At 34.7% G+C, this 13570-nt stretch overlaps 1 protein-coding gene across 1 annotated transcript in view; it reads left to right on the forward strand.

The window, feature by feature from the left end:
* The window catches only part of LOC132940413 (uncharacterized), a 44542-nt gene that overhangs the window by 15668 nt on the left and 15304 nt on the right, over window positions 1–13570 (forward strand). Inside the window, 3 exon segments of the mRNA XM_061008010.1 lie at window positions 103–326; window positions 328–449; window positions 3845–4661. Of these exon segments, the coding sequence (XP_060863993.1) occupies window positions 103–326; window positions 328–449; window positions 3845–4661 (1163 nt within the window).

The following is a 13570-nucleotide window of genomic DNA, read 5'->3' on the forward strand; positions in this document are numbered from 1 at the left end:
ACGTTCCAACAACATATTATGCAAAAATCATTGACATCCAGGAAAATAAGAAAACGTCTTAGCGGTTTCAATAACGTTTACGATTTTGTTTGTTTCCCGCAGTGGACATCAAAAGAGACATCGACTTGTTTGGTTTGCCGAAGAGCCGACGTTCGGGGGTCGGTATGCAGATTGAGCACTCGGTGAATAACAACAACACGACCAGCACCAACAACAATAGAGTGGCGGCCGCGGCCGACGTGAAGACGGAACGCTTGAGCCCGGTGGCTGCGGCGGGCGGCGACTCAGCATCGTCGCGTAGCGGCACGCCGTCCTCTTCGTGCTACCCCCAACACGCCGCCCGGCGTCGCGGCCGCGGCGGACCGCGTGTCCAGTCCTGCGCCCAACCGAAACTGCAGCGACCTCATACGAAGCCTGGCCGCCAAGTACCAGAATGCCAACCCCAGCGAGTGAGTAACATTTTACGACTAATATATTATGTATAATGATATAATATCATAGATTTACTTGGTTTTCTCCGTCGGACCGTCGAGGATTATTATTTCGAAAATACCTATAAATATTTCGAAAAAAAAAAACATTTATATCGATACGTTTTTGCATGGTCCGTAGACGGGTTCTCATCATTCCCTAGGTGTTTATTAGTCGTGTAACATTATTTGACGTTTAGTTCAATATAACGAAGACCGTTTCTCTTTGATAGTAGCCGTTGGTAGCAACACGTCATCAAAATTCAACCGATTTACATATGTTATGTTAATTTATCTTGGAAATTCTTATAAAAGACCTTGCAGTATTAGATATTATTGTTGTTTTCTAATAATTATTCGACTACTGTTGTAAAAGAAAAACAAAACACTTAACCGATATAATACAGTAATTACATAGTAGTACAATAGAATCGACGAAGTCAAACAATCGGACATTAAAAATAATAGACGATATTCACTCCACGGCAGCCGCCCAACTGTATTAACCTGTACGACACGTTGTAATAATAGCAAAGAAACGACACGAGCTGCAGGGTAATTAAATTAATATTTACGATCAAACAACTGCAGTTTGATGAACATATAGGATAAGCATGTTACTATTTTACACAATTTTTCCTTTTAACACGATTTATAAGGTCCGTAATATTTTTTCATACACTGCAACCCACATTTATATTTATTACGATCTCATTGTTCCCTTTTATAAATCGTACGTATTATACATAATATACATAAATGTTATGTGTAGTTGAAATTGCGTAATTCGCGACGGACTAATTAATGCGGAATAGAATCGCAACTCGTTATCATATTACAGAAGATATTATCGTGTGAAGTCTTTACGAGATCGTTTTCATTATTTATCGTTTTTTATGCATAGGTGCCTACTACCTATACCTGTTCAAAGGAATTCAATTAAAATAATAATATGTGTGTTATACATTTGTGCAGAATTACACGATTTCAACCCAAAAGATAACGTAAAAATCGTGTTCGATTACCATAATTGTATGTTTTTTTTATTTAAAATCCTAATTCAATAGTGTGCATTTCTGTAATATTATATACGCACGGATAATAGTTGAGATTCATCTCGGGGGCTGAGATACGGTAAGATACGTATACAGTAGGCTGAAATACATATCTATACGATATTTACGGTTGAAAGTTGAAAACTTTAAGCTTATAGTTGGTGAGTTGTAGTGAGGTGTAACTACGTCATCGCTGACTAAGTTTGTGTCCTTTACTTATATACAAATCCAAATTTTCGTGTGAACCTAATACCCACCCCCATTACCGTTCACAAAACATTTATTGGTAGATTCGTAAAATTGATTAATTAATTAGGCGATTGGTTTGGTCGTCATAGTCCCGGAATCGCCGTCAGTCGCCTTTAGCGGAGGCGCGAAAATAACAATAATAACAACAAGAATATGTCGATACGGCGGGCGTTCATTAAAAAACATAAAGAGAAATAATCAAAATTACTGTCACGATCTGCTCGTACACAAGTACACAACAGCTATTATATAGACGGAATAATTACTATCCGCCGTCTCTCGCACACGCTTTCCTTCCGTAAAAAAACGCGTTCGTTTTAAAAAGCGACCAACAACGACGCGCGGTGGCAATTCTCACGAAATCAGCTGAGCGTTTTTTTTCTTCGTTCAGACGATTAACAGGACTAAATTATTATTATTATTATTATTATTATTGCGTACACGACTCGACTCGCAGCGCCTTGTAATCATTGTGTGTGCGCGCGCCAAATAGCGTATGAGCTCGCTGCACCTATAATACTATATATATAGGTACTTAGCAGTAATCGTTGAGCAGGAAAAACGATAAACGATATAATCGTATTAACAATAATATGGAACATGCGCAGTGCTGGATCTACTGGTGTAGGAAAGTGGGGTTCGTTTTATAAGGGAGTTTTAGAGGTAAAAAAAAAAATAATACTATCTATTCATCATTTAGTTACAGGTCAGTTGTATATCGTGTTGAACTGCACTCGTACATACTAAGTACCTATATTAAGTATCATTACCTTAATTATCATAACAAATTATGTGCACGACAAATCAATAATTATTATGTTGATTATGATGAAACGATTGCTCTGCAAAGAAGGCCAAGAAAATAAGTTTTTAAAATATTTCAATATCCACATTATTATTTTTATTTATTTTATCAATAACATTATCAAGGATTTTCAATAATAATATACCATTTTTGTGTTGTATAGACATAAAGTCAAAATCAAAAATTAACGTAGAAGAGACTGTTTAGTGTTCACAGGTCATACAGTTTTGATGCCGCTTTTTTTCATCAGTCCTGTGCGCCAAATGTCCTAGATCCCTACAATTCAAAGTGCACATGCCTTCATGCCACATCTAGTTATGCAACACGCGTATAATAGAACGAGCTTATTTTAATATAATATTGTATGTATTATGTACCAACGTATTTTATCGTAGTCTTGAGTGTTATACAAAAACGTTGGAACGCAACATTTCACGCCAGTCGTTTGGCTATTTTCTGCCTTGGCGATACGACTTAAATAATATTCTTATTTAGGTCAACGACGCGCATCGATTTTCCTTCATCACTCTTTGCGTGAATCTCCAGATCACAACAACAACACAGTAAAATCGTAGGTAGTAAATAAAACCTTACAACGTCACGCGGAATTATAATAGTTAACTATAATAACGTTTACGTATTTATTTAATTAATTAATCGAGCGTTTCAATAATTTTTCACAGAATCTATAATATTATAATATGATATACCTAAAGGCTATACATCTCCCTTCATGATATCAGACTTGTGATATGTTAGTCGATTAGTCAATCCGCAATAATAAAACAGTCTCGTCACTCCAGGCTGTGGCTCGCGGCTGGGGCATAATTTACTTCCCAGACATGATTTAAACCTAGGGCAACTATACTGTCCTTGTGGAAGTGAATTTTTCATCTACTAATATTATTAATATTATTATACTATCGTTTAATTTTTTCTCTTAACGAATTTAAATTGAAAATTCGTTCACTCCTTTTTATCCTACACTAATTCTTCATCCTCAGATAACCTCATCTAATTAAGATCCTCAAACATTTCATACTGGATACTGGTTTCAAAATTAAAATTCAATGGTTCTTATGCACACAATAAACTCAATTTCGATCTTATTAATCAATTGTGTTAATTTAATGATTGTAAATGTCATTACTCATTAGTAACAATGTCCTTGCTTTATTCGATTAGTTAAGTGGTTAGATTAGGTACCAAATACATATTATTATAATCATGAGGTTTTAAATTTGTTTGTCTCCCGTTCGATTCAGGTACATGCCTTCGCGGAACGGTTTAAGCCTCGGCATACTGTCAGCTGCGACCGCCGCTGCAGCAGCGGCGGCTGCGGCGGCCACGTCGACCAAAGACAACGGCTGCGAAGGGAGTCTGCTGAACCCAGGATTTCCGTTCGCGACGCCCACCATACCTGGGACCAACGTGCCCATGTTCCCGCCCATGATGGACATGTCGTCCACGCAGGCGCTACTGTCCATGGTCCGGTCTTCACAGTTTGACGCCTTCATGAGCGGCAAGACCGGTGGTGGCACCAAGCGGCCTTGCTCTACCTCGTCGTCGTCGTCCAACCCGCTGCACCCGCACAACATCGGCTCGGCGGCCGCGGCCTCGGCGTCCGAACAGAACCCGCTTGACCTGTCGTCGTCGTCGAGTCCGTGCAAAAAACCCCGCAAAGGTCATCCGCCTGCGGCCGGATCCCACTGGGAGACCGCTGCGGCCGCTGCCGGATCGTTCGCCGAAACTTTCCTCAACATACCAGCTTTCGGTCTGGCTCTGCAAAAGTCCCGGGAAAAGGTCGCCCTGACTTGCAATGGCGTAGGCGGCAACAACAAGCGGCTGGGCAGCGTGTCGCCGAAACCGTCAAAGGCGCCGTCGAAACAGTCCCCGTGCCATCAGGCCGCTCCCAGCCGGGTGTTACCTTGCGCTTCGACCTGTTCCGCACCGTCGGCCACCTCCACCGCCGATAAACACACCTGTCCTAATGCGGCCGACAAGTCTACCGTGTCTTCGTGGACGGTGGATGACGTGTGTGATTTCGTTGGAACCATAGACTTGTGCGCCGAGTACTCACAGGTCAGTTGTATTATATATTATGAATTTGTTATAGTTTGTAAGTTTAGTAGAATAGCTTAAGTTTTATTAATATTTAGGGCCCGCGTTCGGTCTATGTGCACTTGAAACGTACAAAATATTCATGAATTTATCATCGTTTAAATATAATGTGCATACAAATCAAATTGTTCAAATTACATTTGTAATGCAGCAGTGTATAATATATTATAAACTAAACCATCACATGGTATCACTTTATTTTAATATGGTAAGTTTGAGGGTATATTTTATCAACTAGTGATTATCCAAGTCGTACCTATGTGTGTAAAATTAATATAAAAATAATAATAAAAGTGTAATAGTAATACATTTGGTCCGTCAACATTATTTAATCGTGCACAGAAAAAGTAATAATAAACCCAAAATTTTGATTATAAAATATATTATTATATTATGAGATTATAAATAACTAATTTAAATTATTTCATAGAATAATATGATTTATTTTCACCAACGCCATTGGTTCGTAAAAAGTAAAAACAATAATATTTATATTTAGCAATCGTTTCTTTAGCGTCTGTAATTATTAAGGAATTAGTGATCATATATCGCACCACATAAACTTCGTGTATTCTTAATATAAGACAATATGCACTATTTTTTTTCTTTATATCTACCGGTATTTAAAATGTCTACAATCGCCATAATATATTTTATAACTAGTGTAGATTTTGTGTGAATGTTCGATCGTATCTATGAAAATAACATTGGTCTAAAAACTCCTGTAAAGTGGTAGAAACCCATACAAAATTCGTAGTAAATATCTATTCAGTTATGGTCAAACTACAGCTGGTACCTATTATATTATTGTCCTGCGCTGTTCGGTTATATTGCAAATTGCAAGTGAACGAAATAATCAACGGTATTGTATTATACTCAAGTCAGGCTATCGTCATGAACTTCAGAACTTATAACACTATTGGACAGTGAATGTAATTTATGTACATGCGACCATGGATCGCAGAGAAGATAACTAATAGTAAGCTCCGGTGTTGTTATTATTATTATTAATATGGGCGCCGTGACTTGTCCGAAGATTCAATGGTTGCGCAACATTAAAATTTCGTAAAGGCGTTACGGAGCACGATGTACCACTAAAGCCATCAACACTGCTGCAACAGTAACATCAGCAGGTGGTCTGAAGACATGACATATCGCAAATGAAGATTTAACTACCGTGATCCACATTATAGGCGTGTACATATTATACCTTTACTTTTTGTTTTCTCCTCTTTATGAAACCGTCACGACCGATTATTTTTATTTTTATATCTTAAGAGGTAAACGTTGCGAAACGACAGCCGGTCGATTTTCGTGCCCCGATAGGCCCGCCGTTTGCTCTAGATACACACACACTCGTCGTACACACGTGTGTGCACACATATACACATCTCGCGGACGACAAGTGAAAGGTCACACGCAAAACTAACGCGAGGTCAACATATATATATATATAAGTCGATGTATGTGTATAATATACTGTACAGCGTACATACAAGCGAGAGAGGAAATTAACTAGTTTTAAAAAAAAAAGTATTTTTATCCTTATTCTCCATCCCTCAGACAAGGACGTGACGACAACGTTTTCATACGTGTATAACGCTCTTGGCAATGCGATTTTTGATTTATTGCGACGTTTTTCCGCGCTTTCTCGCACGCGCCTCGTACCTTATTACTTATACTGCATATACCTATAGATTCCAAATAATGTGCGTTTATACTGAGACCATCCAACGTCGAGGCGTGACGAGGCGAGGAGAGTTTAGGGTATTCAAACGTATAATATAGATATAGGCTGGGCTCAGAACTCGCCGCATAAAATTGGAAAATAATATCATGCACTTAAAAAAGTTGAATTATGCAATTAAATATGCACCATCGATAATACATGCTGTGAAATCAGAAATATACAATAATACAAGTAGTTAAAGAAATGTATAAACCTATTTTTATTAAGCATATTTTTACATAAATAATTGTTAAAATAATGTCCAAGAGAAAGAAGAAAGAATGTTTTTATATCGTGTCAAGAATAACAATGTCAGAGTTTATTCATTTTCTGAAAAAACAATTTATTTTCTTATTATATATTATTTAAAATATAAAGAAAGTCAAAAAATATGTAATAGAAACTAACACATGTTTTTTTATATTATGCATTTATATATAAAAAAAAAAAACAAATAAACAAAAATATGCACATTATAATGAAATGTCTATGAAATCTAGACACCACTTAACAAATTTGTACCGAATCAGAATTTTTCGATTTATTTTCTTTCCTAACAATAATTATTGAAGTGCATACAATTCCGAGCTCTGGACTGATACCTATAGTTCATCGATTCTCTGATTAGCTGATTCGCTGTTGTATAGATCATCTTGAAATTCGTTGTCCGGTCCAAATCGTTGTTAAATTATCTCCTCAATGAACCATGTCAATGATATTATGGTGTAAACACTGTAAACTTCCCGATGCGTTTTTTTTCACATCGATTTGAGTGAGCGAATTTCTATTCAACCATTCTTGATAGTATAACGTTTTGCGGGTATATTTTATGCATTGAATTTAGTACCGCTATTGTCTATGTTATTATAGTGTGGAGCTGCACTAGATCTCGCGCTGAAATATATAGTATAATAGACGTTTTCGTTTTATTATTTTTTTTTTCCATTTAAACTTCATCAATCCCTGAACCCCGTTACGTGACGTTTTTAATACGTAGAAAGCCCAAATCGGTTTACGGCGTACAACAATAATTTATTTATAATTATTTATACATGTCAGTGTATTATATAATATTATAGATATGTGTATAATAATAAAATAGGAATTGAACGTCGGACATGTCTGCACGTTCTTATTTCGATTATGTTCCGATGATTTTTAGACCGAATCTTAATGATCCTACAGCGGAGAACTCGTGCGCGTTTTTTGCGCCTAAGTCGCAGAAAAAAAAATGGCAATAACGAATATTTCCGACTTGCAGATTACCTATGATATATATAGCAACGCTGCAAGACACTGAGCAGTGAGAATTCCATACAACGAATCTTATACCTAATAGAAATGGTGAAAATGTTTACACACGACAGCACACACATCCGCCATAGAGTGTATATTTATATATACACTTTAAAGTATATATTTTGGAAACTGTACAAATTTACGATATTTATTTACGAGTGGCTGGAGAATCGACGGATCCTGGCCTAAACAATATTATTATCCGTTGATCACGAAAATTCTTTTCAATTCACTCAGAAATTGAGAAAACTTTTAACAATATTATGCATTCCCCCACTCTGCACTGCGTGTTAAATATAATATATACTCTCACCGTATTTTCGATATAGACTCGGTGAAATCCTAACGTCGGACAATGAATAATAATGGTATTATGATTATATTTTATGACGTGCGTTCGCTCATTAGGTCCGTCCCGAGTTTTCTTATATCGTTCTGCCTAAAGGTCATAATATACTCATATTATACGTAAATTGCACATATAAGAGATTTTCACCCTGCTGCACGAATAGTGAGTTATTGTTATAAGAACCACCGGTAAAATATAATTACAGTTCTTTTCAATAAACGCATTTTCGTTTTGGAATGAGTTTAAGAAGAACACCACGACCGAATTGTATATCTATTATACGTTATGTCCGTCCACTTCAAAACACTCGAATAGGTACTTTACAATCGAAACTTGTGCAACTATCCGATGAGTGATGACAATATGTAGTACACATAATTATTAGCATTGCATTCATTGAGCATTTTGAAGACACGTCATCAGTTATGGACCACTGGCATGTAACTTTACAAATAAATATAGGTAGGTATTTGGCATTATAATATCATACCTGAAATTGAGGACTAAGTTAGGTACAGAGTATATATTCTTCTAGAGCTTTTTTGTTAGAAAAGTTAGATTTTAAACACTAATAACATATATATATTATAGTAGTGCGTTTTAGATTAAATTATAAACGGGAAAAAGGAATTACTTGTTATTGACAATGAGAATCTTTCTATATGTTTTGATATATTATGTAATATATTAATATATATTTATAATGTAATTGCCTAGGGGTACGAAGAACGAAGCCAAGCGATATAAAAATTCTTATTTTTATTTAAAATGTAAACATTATGTTAAATAGACTTCCGTACTATCTTAAGGCATTTTTCAAAGTAATTTAATTTCAATAACAAGCAATATATTTTTACAAGTTAACAAAGTTTTATTATACCAATGAATTTTAAAATTATTTGAGTATACATTTTGTATTCTTGTTTATATGCATAGGTATCTAATTGAATAATTTCACTATTATATATTATATATTATACCGCATGACTCGAAATCACTATAATTTACGATTTAAAGATTTTACTGGTTTCAGTTTAATATGCTCATATGTGTACCAGAATTATAATAAAAGTGGTTCGGCACCTATACTAAGTATACAGTCATTTTGAAGATATTTATAAAAATGTCTTCTGCACAAAATTTCCATCTCACGTACAATGCGCTAATAGTGTTAAATGTTTATAACTAGCATGGTCTTTTAAAATACATTTTCAGTAGATAATGTTGATAGTGAATAATATGACCTACCCCAGGAAAAAAATATACACGATAGTAAACCAATAAAAAACTTAATGACCCAACGTGGAATGTAATAAAACTCATTATCGTATTGTTTATGGCTGAAGTGTATTATTTAGTACTTACTTTTACCTTACAAAATGAAATATTGATACGTATTTTTTCAAACTATATTTACAATCTATTTATGCCATATTAAATGTACGAACATTTTTATATCAAGATATATTATGATAATAATTGTACTTCTACTCAGCAAATTTAATTGATGTATTGTGAACAATTCACAATGTATGGTATTTACTATTTTTGCATTCATCGGGAACATACATTCAGAACGATCGTCTCTGTGTAATTGAAGAATTTCAATAATTTTTTTCTTTTCGATTTTACTAAAACATGAGACAACGTAAATCTAAAACATGTAATTTTTAATTGAAAGTATGCGTTGACATTGTTAGTTACGCACTTACGCACGTTTTATTCCGTCGGAGATTCAGCAGTCATCCATTTTGGAATAAAAAATGTCTACCTCTATTTTCAGATTCAAATAGAAATAGAAACTTGCAAAGTTGCATTGGACCTATCTAATGTATTGCAATTTTTTTTTACATGCCTAAATATTACTATTGTAAACAAAAATGTATTTTAATTTATCGCTTCCTGCGGTAAATGTTCGTTTTGGCCCGTCGACTCGACGATACGTCGATAGACCGTCGCCGCGGTGGAGCTATTTAGACGAAAGTAAACGTAATGGTATTAATAATAATAATATATTATGTTGAGTCGCGTTATAAATTATGCGTTCTGAAACCATGACGTATAACCAGGTATAGGTACCCGTGTGGATGTATATTAGCCTCCGTCGGCTATTTTCGAGTCTGAGTAGATATATATTATAATGCGCGTGTGCCGCGTTCGCTCATCATCGTGTCCCATTCATATGCGTCTTATACACCGGGGAGACCAGGTTCGTGATCGACGATAATTGCCGGGCGTCATAAATCCAATATCCCATATTACGATTGGTCAGGTGCAAAATTATTAATTGCCAATTACCAATCGCTAACGGTTGTAAACACTTCAAACGGTCGTCATATTATTATATTTTATGTTATTATGGTTCGATCTCGCGGGTATAATATTATTATTATACACTACACGGCTCAATCAGACACAGGTGCGCTTTAAATATTATTATCGGCGGGTCAGCCGGCGGGTGGTCATCGATGACGGCCTACTACCGATTATACTGTTATTACTTATATATATCATTACATCACATATAGCTAGCTATTCCCTTCAATAATAGTGCGGTCGTCCGGTGAACAGTTTAAAATACGATTTTAACATCCCAGCACTACTATACTAACTATACTATGTAGTAGTGTAGTACTACCTATATAGTATCTAAACGATGGTATTATATATAATATATATATATAAAGGTAGATTTGTAGATAGGTACTAGGTACAGACACGGATCCAGAGCAAAGATCTGGGGGGGGGGGGGACAACCATTTTTTTACAACACAAATACAATATTATCATAAAATATTATACTTTACTAAAATTGTTGTCATAATAGAAGGTATAGGTAATCAATGTGATAAATAAAATATTGATTATTTAATACATAAAGCGACAATGTGAAATGAAGTTTAGATTTTGTTTATTAGTTATTTAATATATAATATTTATATTTATAAAAAAATATGTCTGGAGGCTAGGGCCCTGGTCCACCCCCCCCCCCCCCCCCCCCTTGATCCGTCCCTGACTAGGTAATATGCTGAATATTATTTATTTTTGTATTTTTTTATTAGTACGGTATACCAATTATACCTTAAAACGATTAAAAGTTATTATACAATTTGAGTTTGTTATACAAGTAAAAAATTGTATCTGTAAATTAATCCTTCCTTTGAAATGTTGTTTTTAATATTCCCCACATAAACTTTAAAAACCACATTTAAAATGACATTTTCAACATATCTATACATTAATTTTTACATAATAATCACTGTAATTATGTAGAAACCAGTTCGGTTACGATAGGACTGTGTCATGTCACGCGGCGTTTATGCAAACCATTTTTTCATCGAGTAACTAAAAAAACTGTCATTGTGCAGAGAAATTTTCGAAATATGAAACGAGTTGTAAGATGTGTATAATTTTAAATTAATTTCACTAGTTCGAAGATGTTTATGATTTATTTCACTATAAATACATTTTGAAATGTCCTGAAAAAATTAAAATATAATCCATAATATTCTTTTTAACGCAGTTCCGACCACTGTTCGTTGCTAAACTTGTCCAAATGTTTGGCATCTGGCGTCGTGTTTGGATAGAACGCTGTGGTACCTATATAGTATATAATATATTATAATTGTTTTGCGTCTCGCGAGAGGAGTTTCTACAAACAAACGAAAAAAAAAACAGACCGTATACGTTTTCGTGGGCGGTGCTCGTGTATAATTTATACAAAGCAGACTCACACCGCGACCTATAACATATTATTGTATACCATAATATACATTATACACATTATACACACACACACACTGCAGGACACGCACACATATTAAATTATGCGGGTAAAAATATCATATATATATAATAATAGTATAATATAGTTTGTCGGCTACACGACACGATCTCGTCGTCATCTATGTGTATATTATTATAATAGTAATAACAGATTTATTTATTTTTATTCAAAACTATAAGATACCGTTGCACTCACTCCACCAGTCGCCACCATAGGGCGTGTACATATTTTATCTGCAGCAACAGGCGATACGTCGTATACAAGACGATTCCACCTTGCACGCTCACCCCAATTTTTTTTTCTTTTAATATTGAATTTATTCAAATTCCTGAATTTTGGAGTTTTTAAGTAGTTCTCCATATTATTTTTTAGATTTTTTACCATTTACCATTTTTTTTTTTAAAAATAAGAATCATCCTTTTTCTTTTTAATTGACAGGTGAAGACGACCTTTTTGAATATCATGATGTATATAAAATTTAAATGAAATGTCAAACTAGTTATTTAAATTTGTTCTCTGATTATAGGTCCGTATCATAATAGGTTTGAAAGATATGGCGGATATGATGATTTGAAAATTGTAGTTGGTAATCAATATTAATCGATGAGTATTTTATTATTTATAAAAATGTCCGAGTAATATAATTAATTCTAGATTCAATATCAAACTTATTTTATATTCTTGTAAAACCATCTTTAAGGGCTGTTATCCTAATTTTATACATTTTAATACCTCAGAAACTACTTGTTCGAATGTTAAATTCGCTACATTTTCAAAAAAATTAATTTCTTAACTATTTACAGTAAAAATGGTTGGTTTTCATTTAAAAAAGAAATGTTTTTAACACCACAACTAGGACACACCGTAAATTGTATAAAAACCTAAATACTCGAAATTATGGTCTTTACGCTTAAAATGCCAAAAGTCAGAATTTAAATTAATTAATTATTTAAGGGATACATGGGTTTGAGCATTCTTGGTGACTGACCTTGTATATAATATTATTATACTTAAGGCTCAAACTTTGATGTACCTATAACAATGTACTTACGTGTAACATGTATATATACTAGGCTGTGATGCGCTTTATAAACAAAAATGTATTCATTTACTACATTGATCATATCAAATATGCACTTAAAATATGTTAAATCAGGAAATACGAAGATAATAAACTAATATTTTTAGCAATAAATATAATAAGCCGAAAAATACCATGCTATTATTATCGCTAATGCGACAATAGTAAGTTGGACTTTTAATTAAAATTAAAATACTTGTGCCGGGAAAGTGCATATGATGCACATGGCGCGCAGTATTATAATAATATATTATAATGTATGTGTATGCACCGAGTATTACCTATTCCAATATATAAATATAATATAAAGCAACAATGACCGGGTGGTCTCGCGTGCCGTCCACCGCCCTCTATAATAATAATAATATAAACGTTTCAATTAAATCGTTACGCCGACAATTTTCTCGCGCACAGATATTCCGCGTGATTAGAGCACACTAATGGACGGTGGCTGCTGCCGCGGCGGTGGTCTCCCCGTCATCTGTACCCCTTAGGGGGGAGGGGAGGGGATAAGTCCTCGTGGTCGGCGGAACGCGGCGTGACGGGAGCGGCTTAAAGTCGAGCGAAATCTGAACCTATATATAGTGCACAATATTATACAAGAGAGAGAGAGAGAGAGAGATAG

Source organism: Metopolophium dirhodum, chromosome 3, assembly GCF_019925205.1.
Source record: "Metopolophium dirhodum isolate CAU chromosome 3, ASM1992520v1, whole genome shotgun sequence".
Taxonomy (NCBI): Eukaryota; Metazoa; Arthropoda; class Insecta; order Hemiptera; family Aphididae; genus Metopolophium; species Metopolophium dirhodum.